Source organism: Salmo trutta, unplaced genomic scaffold, assembly GCF_901001165.1.
Source record: "Salmo trutta unplaced genomic scaffold, fSalTru1.1, whole genome shotgun sequence".
Taxonomy (NCBI): Eukaryota; Metazoa; Chordata; class Actinopteri; order Salmoniformes; family Salmonidae; genus Salmo; species Salmo trutta.
The window spans coordinates 1,422,608-1,437,646 of NW_021822992.1; the positions used below are offsets into that span (position 1 = coordinate 1,422,608).

Consider the following 15,039-nt stretch of genomic DNA (forward strand, 5'->3'; position numbering starts at 1 on the left):
CCCCTGGGTCGGTCTGTGTTCTAGTTGACGACCCCCTGGGTCGGTCTGTGTTCTAGTTGGACGACCCCCCTGGGTCGGTTCTGTGTTCTAGTTGGACGACCCCCTGGGTCGGTCTGTGTTCTAGTTGGACGACCCCCTGTCCCCTGGGTCGGTCTGTGTTCTAGTTGGACGACCCCCTGTCCCCTGGGTCGGTCTGTGTTCTAGTTGGACGACCCCCTGTCTCCTGGGTCGGTCTGTGTTCTAGTTGGACGAGCCCCTGGGTCGGTCTGTGTTCTAGTTGGACGAGCCCCTGTCTCCTGGGTCGGTCTGTGTTCTAGTTGGACGAGCCCCTGTCTCCTGGGTCGGTCTGTGTTCTAGTTGGACGACCCCCTGGGTCGGTCTGTGTTCTAGTTGGACGACCCCCTGGGTCGGTCTGTGTTCTAGTTGGACGACCCCCTGTCTCCTGGGGCGGTCTGTGTTCTAGTTGGACGACCCCCTGTCTCCTGGGGCGGTCTGTGTTCTAGTTGGACGACCCCCTGTCTCCTGGGTCGGTCTGTGTTCTAGTTGGACGACCCCCTGTCTCCTGGGTCGGTCTGTGTTCTAGTTGGACGACCCCCTGTCCCCTGGGTCGGTCTGTGTTCTAGTTGGACGACCCCCTGTCCCCTGGGTCGATCTGTGTTCTAGTTGGACGACCCCCTGTCTCCTGGGTCGGTCTGTGTTCTAGTTGGACGAGCCCCTGGGTCGGTCTGTGTTCTAGTTGGACGAGCCCCTGTCTCCTGGGTCGGTCTGTGTTCTAGTTGGACGAGCCCCTGTCTCCTGGGTCGGTCTGTGTTCTAGTTGGACGACCCCCTGGGTCGGTCTGTGTTCTAGTTGGACGACCCCCTGGGTCGGTCTGTGTTCTAGTTGGACGACCCCCTGTCTCCTGGGGCGGTCTGTGTTCTAGTTGGACGACCCCCTGTCTCCTGGGTCGGTCTGTGTTTCTAGTTGGACGACCCCCTGTCTCCTGGGTCGGTCTGTGTTCTAGTTGGACGAGCCCCTGTCTCCTGGGTCGGTCTGTGTTCTAGTTGGACGAGCCCCTGTCTCCTGGGTCGGTCTGTGTTCTAGTTGGAAGACCCCCTGTCTCCTGGGTCGGTCTGTGTTCTAGTTGGACGACCCCCTGGGTCGGTCTGTGTTCTAGTTGGACGACCCCCTGTCCCTGGGTCGATCTGTGTTCTAGTGGACGACCCCCTGTCTCCTGGGTCGGTCTGTGTTCTAGTTGGACGAGCCCCTGGGTCGGTCTGTGTTCTAGTTGGACGAGCCCCTGTCTCCTGGGTCGGTCTGTGTTCTAGTTGGACGAGCCCCTGTCTCCTGGGTCGGTCTGTGTTCTAGTTGGACGACCCCCTGGGTCGGTCTGTGTTCTAGTTGGACGACCCCCTGGGTCGGTCTGTGTTCTAGTTGGACGACCCCCTGTCTCCTGGGGCGGTCTGTGTTCTAGTTGGACGACCCCCTGTCTCCTGGGGCGGTCTGTGTTCTAGTTGGACGACCCCCTGTCTCCTGGGTCGGTCTGTGTTCTAGTTGGACGAGCCCCTGTCTCCTGGGTCGGTCTGTGTTCTAGTTGGACGAGCCCCTGTCTCCTGGGTCGGTCTGTGTTCTAGTTGGACGACCCCCTGTCTCCTGGGTCGGTCTGTGTTCTAGTTGGACGACCCCCTGGGTCGGTCTGTGTTCTAGTTGGACGACCCCCTGTCCCCTGGGTCGGTCTGTGTTCTAGTTGGACGACCCCCTGTCCCCTGGGTCGGTCTGTGTTCTAGTTGGACGAGCCCCTGTCCCCTGGGTCGGTCTGTGTTCTAGTTGGACGAGCCCCTGTCCCCTGGGTCGGTCTGTGTTCTAGTTGGACGACCCCCTGTCCCCTGGGTCGGTCTGTGTTCTAGTTGGACGACCCCCTGTCCCCTGGGTCGATCTGTGTTCTAGTTGGACGACCCCCTGTCCCCTGGGTCGGTCTGTGTTCTAGTTGGACGAGCCCCTGGGTCGGTCTGTGTTCTAGTTGGACGAGCCCCTGGGTCGGTCTGTGTTCTAGTTGGACGAGCCCCTGTCTCCTGGGTCGGTCTGTGTTCTAGTTGGACGAGCCCCTGGGTCGGTCTGTGTTCTAGTTGGACGACCCCCTGGGTCGGTCTGTGTTCTAGTTGGACGACCCCCTGTCTCCTGGGTCGGTCTGTGTTCTAGTTGGACGAGCCCCTGGGTCGGTCTGTGTTCTAGTTGGACGAGCCCCTGGGTCGGTCTGTGTTCTAGTTGGACGACCCCCTGGGTCGGTCTGTGTTCTAGTTGGACGACCCCCTGGGTCGGTCTGTGTTCTAGTTGGACGACCCCCTGTCCCCTGGGTCGGGTCTGGTGTTCTAGTTGGACGACCCCCTGTCCCCTGGGTCGGTCTGTGTTCTAGTTGGACGACCCCCTGTCCCCTGGGTCGGTCTGTGTTCTAGTTGGACGACCCCCTGTCCCCTGGGTCGGTCTGTGTTCTAGTTGGACGAGCCCCTGGGTCGGTCTGTGTTCTAGTTGGACGACCCCCTGTCTCCTGGGTCGGTCTGTGTTCTAGTTGGACGAGCCCCTGGGTCGGGTCTGTGTTCTAGTTGGACGAGCCCCTGGGTCGGTCTGTGTTCTAGTTGGACGACCCCCTGGGTCGGTCTGTGTTCTAGTTGGACGACCCCCTGTCCCCTGGGTCGGTCTGTGTTCTAGTTGGACGACCCCCTGTCCCCTGGGTCGGTCTGTGTTCTAGTTGGACGACCCCCCTGTCTCCTGGGTCGGTCTGTGTTCTAGTTGGACGACCCCTGTCTCCTGGGTCGGTCTGTGTTCTAGTTGGGACGAGGCCCCTGTCTCCTGGGTCGGTCTGTGTTCTAGTTGGACGAGCCCCTGTCTCCTGGGTCGGTCTGTGTTCTAGTTGGACGACCCCCTGTCTCCTGGGTCGGTCTGTGTTCTAGTTGGACGACCCCCTGGGTCGGTCTGTGTTCTAGTTGGACGACCCCCTGTCTCCTGGGTCGGTCTGTGTTCTAGTTGGACGACCCCCTGTCTCCTGGGTCGGTCTGTGTTCTAGTTGGACGACCCCCTGTCTCCTGGGTCGGTCTGTGTTCTAGTTGGACGACCCCCTGTCTCCTGGGTCGGTCTGTGTTCTAGTTGGACGAGCCCCTGTCTCCTGGGTCGGTCTGTGTTCTAGTTGGACGAGCCCCTGGGTCGGTCTGTGTTCTAGTTGGACGAGCCCCTGTCCCCTGGGTCGGTCTGTGTTCTAGTTGGACGACCCCCTGTCCCCTGGGTCGGTCTGTGTTCTAGTTGGACGACCCCCTGTCCCCTGGGTCGGTCTGTGTTCTAGTTGGACGACCCCCTGTCCCCTGGGTCGGTCTGTGTTCTAGTTGGACGACCCCCTGTCCCTGGGTCGGTCTGTGTTCTAGTTGGACGAGCCCCTGGGTCGGTCTGTGTTCTAGTTGGACGAGCCCCTGTCTCCTGGGTCGGTCTGTGTTCTAGTTGGACGAGCCCCTGGGTCGGTCTGTGTTCTAGTTGGACGAGCCCCTGGGTCGGTCGTGTTCTAGTTGGACGACCCCCTGTCTCCTGGGTCGGTCTGTGTTCTAGTTGGACGACCCCCTGTCTCCTGGGTCGGTCTGTGTTCTAGTTGGACGAGCCCCTGGGTCGGTCTGTGTTCTAGTTGGACGACCCCCTGGGTCGGTCTGTGTTCTAGTTGGACGACCCCCTGTCTCCTGGGTCGGTCTGTGTTCTAGTTGGACGACCCCCTGTCCCCTGGGTCGGTCTGTGTTCTAGTTGGACGACCCCCTGTCCCCTGGGTCGGTCTGTGTTCTAGTTGGACGACCCCCTGTCCCCTGGGTCGGTCTGTGTTCTAGTTGGACGAGCCCCTGGGTCGGTCTGTGTTCTAGTTGGACGACCCCCTGTCTCCTGGGTCGGTCTGTGTTCTAGTTGGACGAGCCCCTGGGTCGGTCTGTGTTCTAGTTGGACGACCCCCTGGGTCGGTCTGTGTTCTAGTTGGACGACCCCCTGGGTCGGTCTGTGTTCTAGTTGGACGACCCCCTGTCCCCTGGGTCGGTCTGTGTTCTAGTTGGACGACCCCTTGTCCCCTGGGTCGGTCTGTGTTCTAGTTGGACGACCCCCTGTCCCCTGGGTCGGTCTGTGTTCTAGTTGGACGACCCCCTGTCCCCTGGGTCGGTCTGTGTTCTAGTTGGACGACCCCCTGTCCCCTGGGTCGGTCTGTGTTCTAGTTGGACGACCCCCTGGGTCGGTCTGTGTTCTAGTTGGACGACCCCCTGGGTCGGTCTGTGTTCTAGTTGGACGACCCACCTGGGGTCGTCAGTCGCCTGGTTCTAGTTGGACGACCCCTGGGTCGGTCTGTGTTCTAGTTGGACGACCCCCTGGGTCGGTCTGTGTTCTAGTTGGACGACCCCCTGGGTCGGTCTGTGTGTCTAGTTGGACGACCCCCTGGGTCGGTCTGTGTTCTAGTTGGACGACCCCCTGGGTCGGTCTGTGTTCTAGTTGGACGACCCCCTGGGTCGGTCTGTGTTCTAGTTGGACGACCCCCTGTCTCCTGGGTCGGTCTGTGTTCTAGTTGGACGACCCCCTGGGTCGGTCTGTGTTCTAGTTGGACGACCCCCTGTCTCCTGGGTCGGTCTGTGTTCTAGTTGGACGAGCCCCTGTCTCCTGGGTCGGTCTGTGTTCTAGTTGGACGAGCCCCTGTCTCCTGGGTCGGTCTGTGTTCTAGTTGGACGACCCCCTGGGTCGGTCTGTGTTCTAGTTGGACGACCCCCTGGGTCGGTCTGTGTTCTAGTTGGACGACCCCCTGGGTCGGTCTGTGTTCTAGTTGGACGACCCCCTGGGTCGGTCTGTGTTCTAGTTGGACGACCCCCTGGGTCGGTCTGTGTTCTAGTTGGACGACCCCTGTCTCCTGGGTCGGTCTGTGTTCTAGTTGGACGAGGCCCTGTCCCCTGGTCGGTCTGTGTTCTAGTTGGACGAGCCCCTGTCCCCTGGGTCGGTCTGTGTTCTAGTTGGACGACCCCCTGTCCCCTGGGTCGGTCTGTGTTCTAGTTGGACGACCCCCTGTCCCCTGGGTCGATCTGTGTTCTAGTTGGACGACCCCCTGTCCCCTGGGTCGGTCTGTGTTCTAGTTGGACGAGCCCCTGGGTCGGTCTGTGTTCTAGTTGGACGACCCCCTGTCTCCTGGGTCGGTCTGTGTTCTAGTTGGACGAGCCCCTGGGTCGGTCTGTGTTCTAGTTGGACGAGCCCCTGGGTCGGTCTGTGTTCTAGTTGGACGACCCCCTGTCTCCTGGGTCGGTCTGTGTTCTAGTTGGACGACCCCCTGTCTCCTGGGTCGGTCTGTGTTCTAGTTGGACGACCCCCTGGGTCGGTCTGTGTTCTAGTTGGACGACCCCCTGGGTCGGTCTGTGTTCTAGTTGGACGACCCCCTGGGTCGGTCTGTGTTCTAGTTGGACGACCCCCTGGGTCGGTCTGTGTTCTAGTTGGACGACCCCCTGTCTCCTGGGTCGGTCTGTGTTCTAGTTGGACGACCCCTGTCCCCTGGGTCGGTCTGTGTTTCTAGTTGGACGACCCCTTGTCCCCTGGGTCGGTCTGTGTCTAGTTGGACGACCCCCCTGTCCCCTGGGTCGGTCTGTGTTCTAGTTGGACGACCCCCTGTCCCCTGGGTCGGTCTGTGTTCTAGTTTGGACGACCCCCTGTCCCCTGGGTCGGTCTGTGTTCTAGTTGGACGACCCCCTGGGTCGGTCTGTGTTCTAGTTGGACGACCCCCTGGGTCGGTCTGTGTCTAGTTGGACGACCCCCTGGGTCGGTCTGTGTTCTAGTTGGACGACCCCCATGGGTCGGTCTGTGTTCTAGTTGGACGACCCCCTGGGTCGGTCTGTGTTCTAGTTGGACGACCCCCTGGGTCGGTCTGTGTTCTAGTGGACGACCCCTGGGTCCCCCTGGGTCGGTCTGTGTTCTAGTTGGACGACCCCCTGGGTCGGTCTGTGTTCTAGTTGGACGACCCCCTGGGTCGGTCTGTGTTCTAGTTGGACGACCCCCTGTCTCCTGGGTCGGTCTGTGTTCTAGTTGGACGACCCCCTGTCTCCTGGGTCGGTCTGTGTTCTAGTTGGACGACCCCCTGGGTCGGTCTGTGTTCTAGTTGGACGAGCCCCTGTCTCCTGGGTCGGTCTGTGTTCTAGTTGGACGAGCCCCTGGGTCGGTCTGTGTTCTAGTTGGACGACCCCCTGGGTCGGTCTGTGTTCTAGTTGGACGACCCCCTGGGTCGGTCTGTGTTCTAGTTGGACGACCCCCTGGGTCGGTCTGTGTTCTAGTTGGACGACCCCCTGGGTCGGTCTGTGTTCTAGTTGGACGACCCCCTGGGTCGGTCTGTGTTCTAGTTGGACGACCCCCTGGGTCGGTCTGTGTTCTAGTTGGACGAGCCCCTGTCCCCTGGGTCGGTCTGTGTTCTAGTTGGACGAGCCCCTGTCCCCTGGGTCGGTCTGTGTTCTAGTTGGACGACCCCCTGTCCCCTGGGTCGGTCTGTGTTCTAGTTGGACGACCCCCTGTCCCCTGGGTCGATCTGTGTTCTAGTTGGACGACCCCCTGTCCCCTGGGTCGGTCTGTGTTCTAGTGGACGAGCCCCTGGGTCGGTCTGTGTTCTAGTTGGACGACCCCCCTGTCTCCTGGGTCGGTCTGTGTTCTAGTTGGACGAGCCCCTGGGTCGGTCTGTGTTCTAGTTGGACGACCCCCTGTCTCCTGGGTCGGTCTGTGTTCTAGTTGGACGACCCCTGTCTCCTGGGTCGGTCTGTGTTCTAGTGGACGACCCCCTGGGTCGGTCTGTGTCTAGTTGGACGACCCCCTGGGTCGGTCTGTGTTCTAGTTGGACGACCCCCTGGGTCGGTCTGTGTTCTAGTTGGACGACCCCCTGGGTCGGTCTGTGTTCTAGTTGGACGACCCCCTGTCTCTGGGTCCGGTCTGTGTTCTAGTTGGACGACCCCCTGGGTCGGTCTGTGTCTAGTTGGGACGACCCCCTGGGTCGGGTCTGTGTTCTAGTTGGACGACCCCCTGGGTCGGTCTGTGTTCTAGTTGGACGACCCCTGTCTCCTGGGTCGGTCTGTGTTCTAGTGGACGACCCCCTGTCTCCTGGTCGGTCTGTGTTCTAGTTGGACGACCCCTGGGTCGGGTCTGTGGTTCTAGTTGGACGACCCCCTGTCTCCTGGGTCGGTCTGTGTTCTAGTTGGACGACCCCCTGTCTCCTGGTCGGTCTGTGTTCTAGTTGGACGAGCCCCTGTCTCCTGGGTCGGTCTGTGTTCTAGTTGGACGAGCCCCTGTCTCCTGGGTCGGTCTGTGTTCTAGTTGGACGACCCCCTGTCTCCTGGGTCGGTCTGTGTTCTAGTTGGACGACCCCCTGGGTCGGTCTGTGTTCTAGTTGGACGACCCCCTGGGGTCGGTCATTTGTTCTAGTTGGACGACCCCCTGGGTCGGTCTGTGTTCTAGTTGGACGACCCCCTGGGTCGGTCTGTGTTCTAGTGGACGACCCCCTGGGTCGGTCTGTGTTCTAGTTGGACGACCCCCTGGGTCGGTCTGTGTTCTAGTTGGACGACCCCCTGGGTCGGTCTGTGTTCTAGTTGGACGACCCCCTGGGTCGGTCTGTGTTCTAGTTGGACGACCCCCTGGGTCGGTCTGTGTTCTAGTTGGACGAGCCCCTGTCTCCTGGGTCGGTCTGTGTTCTAGTTGGACGAGCCCCTGTCTCCTGGGTCGGTCTGTGTTCTAGTTGGACGAGCCCCTGTCTCCTGGGTCGGTCTGTGTTCTAGTTGGACGACCCCCTGTCTCCTGGGTCGGTCTGTGTTCTAGTTGGACGACCCCCTGGGTCGGTCTGTGTTCTAGTTGGACGACCCCCTGGGGTCTGTTCTGTGTTTCTAGTGGACGACCCCCTGGGTCGGTCTGTGTTCTAGTTGGACGACCCCCTGTCTCCTGGGTCGGTCTGTGTTCTAGTTGGACGACCCCCTGTCTCCTGGGTCGGTCTGTGTTCTAGTTGGACGACCCCCTGTCTCCTGGGTCGGTCTGTGTTCTAGTTGGACGAGCCCCTGTCTCCTGGGTCGGTCTGTGTTCTAGTTGGACGAGCCCCTGTCTCCTGGGTCGGTCTGTGTTCTAGTTGGACGACCCCCTGTCTCCTGGGTCGGTCTGTGTTCTAGTTGGACGACCCCCTGGGTCGGTCTGTGTTCTAGTTGGACGACCCCCTGTCTCCTGGGTCGGTCTGTGTTCTAGTTGGACGACCCCCTGTCCCCTGGGTCGGTCTGTGTTCTAGTTGGACGAGCCCCTGTCCCCTGGGTCGGTCTGTGTTCTAGTTGGACGAGCCCCTGTCCCCTGGGTCGGTCTGTGTTCTAGTTGGACGACCCCCTGTCCCCTGGGTCGGTCTGTGTTCTAGTTGGACGACCCCCTGTCCCCTGGGTCGATCTGTGTTCTAGTTGGACGACCCCCTGTCCCCTGGGTCGGTCTGTGTTCTAGTTGGACGAGCCCCTGGGTCGGTCTGTGTTCTAGTTGGACGACCCCCTGTCTCCTGGGTCGGTCTGTGTTCTAGTTGGACGAGCCCCTGGGTCGGTCTGTGTTCTAGTTGGACGAGCCCCTGGGTCGGTCTGTGTTCTAGTTGGACGACCCCCTGTCTCCTGGGTCGGTCTGTGTTCTAGTTGGACGACCCCCTGTCTCCTGGGTCGGTCTGTGTTCTAGTTGGACGAGCCCCTGGGTCGGTCTGTGTTCTAGTTGGACGACCCCCTGGGTCGGTCTGTGTTCTAGTTGGACGACCCCCTGGGTCGGTCTGTGTTCTAGTTGGACGACCCCCTGTCCCCTGGGTCGGTCTGTGTTCTAGTTGGACGACCCCCTGTCCCCTGGGTCGGGTCTGTGTTCTAGTTGGACGACCCCCTGTCCCCTGGGTCGGTCTGTGTTCTAGTTGGACGAGCCCCTGGGTCGGTCTGTGTTCTAGTTGGACGACCCCCTGTCTCCTGGGTCGGTCTGTGTTCTAGTTGGACGAGCCCCTGGGTCGGTCTGTGTTCTAGTTGGACGACCCCCTGGGTCGGTCTGTGTTCTAGTTGGACGACCCCCTGTCCCCTGGGTCGGTCTGTGTTCTAGTTGGACGACCCCCTTGTCCCCTGGGTCGGTCTGTGTTCTAGTTGGACGACCCCCTGTCCCCTGGGTCGGTCTGTGTTCTAGTTGGACGACCCCCTGTCCCCTGGGTCGGTCTGTGTTCTAGTTGGACGACCCCCTGTCCCCTGGGTCGGTCTGTGTTCTAGTTGGACGACCCCCTGTCTCCTGGGTCGGTCTGTGTTCTAGTTGGACGACCCCCTGTCTCCTGGGTCGGTCTGTGTTCTAGTTGGACGAGCCCCTGTCTCCTGGGTCGGTCTGTGTTCTAGTTGGACGAGCCCCTGTCTCCTGGGTCGGTCTGTGTTCTAGTTGGACGACCCCCTGTCTCCTGGGTCGGTCTGTGTTCTAGTTGGACGACCCCCTGGGTCGGTCTGTGTTCTAGTTGGACGACCCCCTGTCTCCTGGGTCGGTCTGTGTTCTAGTTGGACGACCCCCTGTCTCCTGGGTCGGTCTGTGTTCTAGTTGGACGACCCCCTGTCTCCTGGGTCGGTCTGTGTTCTAGTTGGACGAGCCCCTGTCTCCTGGGTCGGTCTGTGTTCTAGTTGGACGAGCCCCTGGGTCGGTCTGTGTTCTAGTTGGACGAGCCCCTGTCCCCTGGGTCGGTCTGTGTTCTAGTTGGACGACCCCCTGTCCCCTGGGTCGGTCTGTGTTCTAGTTGGACGACCCCCTGTCCCCTGGGTCGGTCTGTGTTCTAGTTGGACGACCCCCTGTCCCCTGGGTCGATCTGTGTTCTAGTTGGACGACCCCCTGTCCCCTGGGTCGGTCTGTGTTCTAGTTGGACGAGCCCCTGGGTCGGTCTGTGTTCTAGTTGGACGACCCCCTGTCTCCTGGGTCGGTCTGTGTTTCTAGTTGGACGAGCCCCTGGGTCGGTCTGTGTTTTCTCGGTTGGAACGAGCCCCCTGGGTCGGTCTGTGTTCTAGTTGACGACCCCCTGTCTCCTGGTCGGTCTGTGTTCTAGTTGGACGACCCCCTGTCTCCTGGGTCGGTCTGTGTTCTAGTTGACGAAGCCCCTGGGTTCGGTCTGGTTCTAGTTGGACGACCCCCTGGTCGGTCTGTGTTCTAGTTGGAAGACCCCCATGGGTCGGTCTGTGTTCTAGTTCACTGGTCCCCTGGGTCTGTGTTTTCTAGTTGGACGACCCCTGTCCCCTGGGTCGGTTCTGTGTTCTAGTTGGACGACCCCCTGTCCCCTGGGTCGGTCTGTGTTCTAGTTGGACGACCCCCTGCTCCCCTGGGTCGGTCTGTGTTCTAGTTGGACGACCCCTGTCCCCTGGGTCGGTCTGTGTTTAGTTGGACGAGCCCCTACGGGTCGGTCTGTGTTATAGTTGGACGACCCCTCTGGGTCGGTCTGTGTTCTAGTTGGACGAGCCCCTGGGTCGGTCTGTGTTCTAGTTGGACGACCCCCTGGGTCGGTTCTGTGTTCTAGTTGGACGGACCCCCTGTCCCCTGGGTCGGTCTGTGTTCTAGTTGGACGACCCCTTGTCCCCTGGGTCGGTCTGTGTTCTAGTTGGACGACCCCCTGTCCCCTGGTCGGTCTGTGTTCTAGTTGGACGACCCCCTGTCCCCTGGGTCGGTCTGTGTTCTAGTTGGACGACCCCCTGTCCCCTGGGTCGGTCTGTGTTCTAGTTGGACGACCCCCTGTCCCCTGGGTCGGTCTGTGTTATAGTTGGACGACCCCCTGTCCCTGGGTCGGTTCTGTGTTCTAGTTGGACGACCCCCTGGGTCGGTCTGTGGTTCTAGTTGGACGAGCCCCTGGGTCGGTCGTGTTCTAGTTGGACGAGCCCCTGTCTCCTGGGTCTGTTCTGTGTTCTAGTTGGACTGTCTCCTGGGTCGGTCTGTGTTCTAGTTGGACGAGCCCCTGTCTCCTGGGTCGGTCTGTGTTCTAGTTGGACGAGCCCCTGTCTCCTGGGTCGGTCTGTGTTCTAGTTGGACGAGCCCCTGGGTCGGTCTGTGTTCTAGTTGGACGACCCCCTGTCTCCTGGGTCGGTCTGTGTTCTAGTTGGACGAGCCCCTGGGTCGGTCTGTGTTCTAGTTGGACGACCCCCTGTCTCCTGGGTCGGTCTGTGTTCTAGTTGGACGACCCCCTGTCTCCTGGGTCGGTCTGTGTTCTAGTTGGACGACCCCCTGTCTCCTGGGTCGGTCTGTGTTCTAGTTGGACGACCCCCTGGGTCGGTCTGTGTTCTAGTTGGACGACCCCCTGGGTCGGTCTGTGTTCTAGTTGGACGAGCCCCTGGGTCGGTCTGTGTTCTAGTTGGACGACGCCCTGTCTCCTGGGTCGGTCTGTGTTCTAGTTGGACGACCCCCTGGGTCGGTCTGTGTTCTAGTTGGACGAGCCCCTGGGTCGGTCTGTGTTCTAGTTGGACGACCCCCTGTCTCCTGGGTCGGTCTGTGTTCTAGTTGGACCACCCCCTGGGTCGGTCTGTGTTCTAGTTGGACGACCCCCTGGGTCGGTCTGTGTTCTAGTTGGACGACCCCCTGTCTCCTGGGTCGGTCTGTGTTCTGGTTGGACGACCCCCTGTCTCCTGGGTCGGTCTGTGTTCTAGTTGGACGAGCCCCTGTCTCCTGGGTCGGTCTGTGTTCTAGTTGGACGAGCCCCTGGGTCGGTCTGTGTTCTAGTTGGACGAGCCCCTGGGTCGGTCTGTGTTCTAGTTGGACGACCCCCTGTCTCCTGGGTCGGTCTATCTAGTTAGACAGACCATTGATCAGTAAGGTGCCTGTCTCTCTGTCCTCTCCCCTCTACAGCGAGTCATGGCCAAGACGGGAGCCGAGCAGGTCAGCTTGTTGGAGCTTTGCCGAGACAACAACAAGAAGCAGGCAGCCGCCAAGTTCTACAGTTTCCTGGTTCTGAAGAAACAGCAGGCTATTGAGCTGTACCAGACCGAGCCTTACAGTGACATCATCGCTACAGCCGGACCAAGATTCCACCTTGTTTAGACACTGCCTGAGGTCCGAATGGCACTAACTCCTACACAGCGCCCTACTTTTGACCAGAGCCTTATGGCACCTTTAGGGTTCTGGTCAAAAGTAGTGCACTACATAGGGAATATGGTGCCATTTGGAAATGGCTTTATCACTATTTTTATGTTTTTTAGGTTTTTTTTGTGGCCATTTTGGGGTGGGGGTCCTGAATGCTAACTTTTAAAAGGATTGTACTGCATCTCCATCAGCTGAATCATGCAGTATTGTTGTTTTTAAGTGAGAAATGCATTTATTCAGTATATTTATATTTCCTATCAAGTTCCTTTTTCATTTTGTAAAGCTTTCCGACCACATTAGTTTTTTGTTTCTTTTCGGGGGGGTTTATTTGTAACAATACATTTCCCACTGATCTGTAATGGTCAAATTCATCAAAAGAAAACACTTCACAAATTTTTTTTCTCTCCAATCAAGAATTCTCCCCCAAAAAAAACATTTTTAAGAACATTTTGACTTTCATGTTACATACATGCTGTTTGCAGGTACTGTTATATCATGAGAGAAATTGAATACGTGCTCTTCACCTCAAGTTCTTCCTCAGTGCACCTGGTTTTCATGAAAACCATTTTGTTTTCTAGATTTGTTTATTTCTGTTGATAAATTGGCTATATTACAACTAGCATTGAATTGTATTGTTTAGGTGTATAATAATGCCCGTTTTTATTTTGTACCTCCACAGCTATTTTTTAATTTTTGTTTGTTTTGTTGTTGCATAAAGTAACTAGACGCTTGTACATGTTTCAATGAAAGTTGCCGATCCCATGTTTTTAGTCTGTGGTTAAAACTAGCTGTTGTTATACTTGTGTATAAGAATTTGAAATAAAAGTGTTTTAATGATTTGGTTAAACACTCTGAGCCATTCAGTCTGGTGACGGTAACATCACAAGCATCTGTTCCAGGAAACAGGATCCATGACTTTGCCAGCTGACTGTCCAAAAATGTCTTGAAATTGTTTAATATTTCAGAGAAATGCGGACTTAAAATAATTGACTTGACGACAAGTTGTGGCTAACTTAAAGGGATACTTAAATATTTTGGCAATGAAGCCTTTTTACCTACTTCGACAGAGTCCAATGAATTTGTGGATATCATTTTTTATGTCTGTGTGCTGTTTGAAATCAAATGTTATTTGTCACGTGCACCGAATACAACGGGTGTATGTATACCTTACAGTGAAATGTTTACTTACAGGTGCTAACCAACAGTGCAATTTTTAAGTAAATGAAAAAAGGACGTTTCTAACAAACATTAGAGCATTGAATGGAAGTCTATGGGAACAGCTAGCTTGCTTCCTTCATACTGGACACAGTCTGAGACATAAAAATGGTGTCCCCGAGTTTATCTGACTGGGGAAGTAAATAAATGGCTTCATTGCCAAAATCTCGAGGTATCCCTTTAATAATCCTGCTTTCTAGAATACAACACCAGTTCACACTCGTGAGGTCATTGTTGTAGCGTAGAATGGTGGCGAAATGGGCTCTGTTAAAATCAGTCGTGTGACTATACTGCATTCATTAAATACAGCTAAAGCACAGTTCATCTTTACCTAAAGTGCATCAGACCTTCCTCAAGCAGGAGGTGAAGGCCCTGGGAGTGTGGTGCCACAAAAATAACCTCTCGCTCAACGCCAACAAAATGTGATCGTGAACTTCAGAAAACCGCTACGCCGCATCGACGGGTCCGCAGTGGAGAAGGTGGAAAGCTTCAAGTTCCTCGGCGTACACATCACTGACAAACAAACGGTCCTCTCCCGAGTGGCACAGCGGTCTTAGGCTCTGCATGTCATTGAAAGAGCCGTCACTACAGACCCTGGTTCGATTCCAGGCTGTATCACAACCGGCCGTGATTGGGAGTCTCATAGGGCAGCGCACAATTGGCCCGGGGTAGGCCGTCATTGTAAATAAGAATTTGTTCTTTACTGACTTGCCAAGTTAAATAAAATAAAAACTGGTGAAGAAGCGTGCAACAGCGCCTCTTCAACCTCAGGAGGCTGATGAAATTTTGCTTGGCACATAAAACCCTCACATACTTTTACAGATGCGCAATTGAGAGCATCCTGTCGGGCTGTATCACCCGCCTGGTACGGAGGGTGGTGCGGTCTGCCCAACGCATCACTGGTGGCAAACTACCTGCCCTCCAGGACACCTACAGCACCCGATGTCACAGGAAGGCCAAAAAGATCAAGGACAACAACCACCCGAGCCACTGCCTGTTCACCCTGCTATCATCCAGAAGGTGAGGTCAGTACAGGTGTATCAAAGCTGGGACCGAGAGACTGAAAAACACTTTAATAATGTTTACATATTTTGCATTACTCATCTCATGTCTATATACTGTATTCTATTCTACTGTATTTTAGTCTATGCCGCTCCGACATTGTTCGTCCAAATATTTATACACTGCTCAAAAAAATAAAGGGAACACTTAAACAACACAATGTAACTCCAAGTCAATCACACTTCTGTGAAATCAAACTGTCCACTTAGGAAGCAACACTGATTGACAATAAATTTCACATGCTGTTGTGCAAATGGAATAGACAACAGGTGGAAATTATAGGCAATTAGCAAGACACCCCCAATAGAGTGGTTCTGCAGGTGGGGACCACAGACCACTTCTCAGTTCCTATGCTTCCTGGCTGATGTTTTGGTCACTTTTGAATGCTGGCGGTGCTTTCACTCTAGTGGTAGCATGAGACGGAGTCTACAACCCACACAAGTGGCTCAGGTAGTGCAGCTCATCCAGGATGGCACATCAATGCGAGCTGTGGCAAGAAGGTTTGCTGTGTCTGTCAGCGTAGTGTCCAGAGCATGGAGGCGCTACCAGGAGACAGGCCAGTACATCAGGAGACGTGGAGGAGGCCGTAGGAGGGCAACAACCCAGCAGCAGGACCGCTACCTCCGCCTTTGTGCAAGGAGGAGCAGGAGGAGCACTGCCAGAGCCCTGCAAAATGACCTCCAGCAGGCCACA

The 15,039-nt window shown here is 56.9% G+C and overlaps 2 protein-coding genes across 2 annotated transcripts in view; one reads left to right on the plus strand and one right to left on the minus strand.

Moving 5' to 3' along the window:
- LOC115187877 (double-strand-break repair protein rad21 homolog A-like) overlaps positions 1-12,916 on the plus strand; it is a 32,376-nt gene extending 19,460 nt beyond the window's left edge. Inside the window, exon 14 of the mRNA XM_029746917.1 lies at positions 11,836-12,916. Within this exon, the coding sequence (XP_029602777.1) occupies positions 11,836-12,027 (192 nt within the window). The 3' untranslated portion in view covers positions 12,028-12,916. The remainder of the gene's footprint in view (positions 1-11,835) is intronic.
- LOC115187885 (CUB and sushi domain-containing protein 3-like) overlaps positions 1-15,039 on the minus strand; it is a 1,475,978-nt gene that overhangs the window by 1,280,224 nt on the left and 180,715 nt on the right.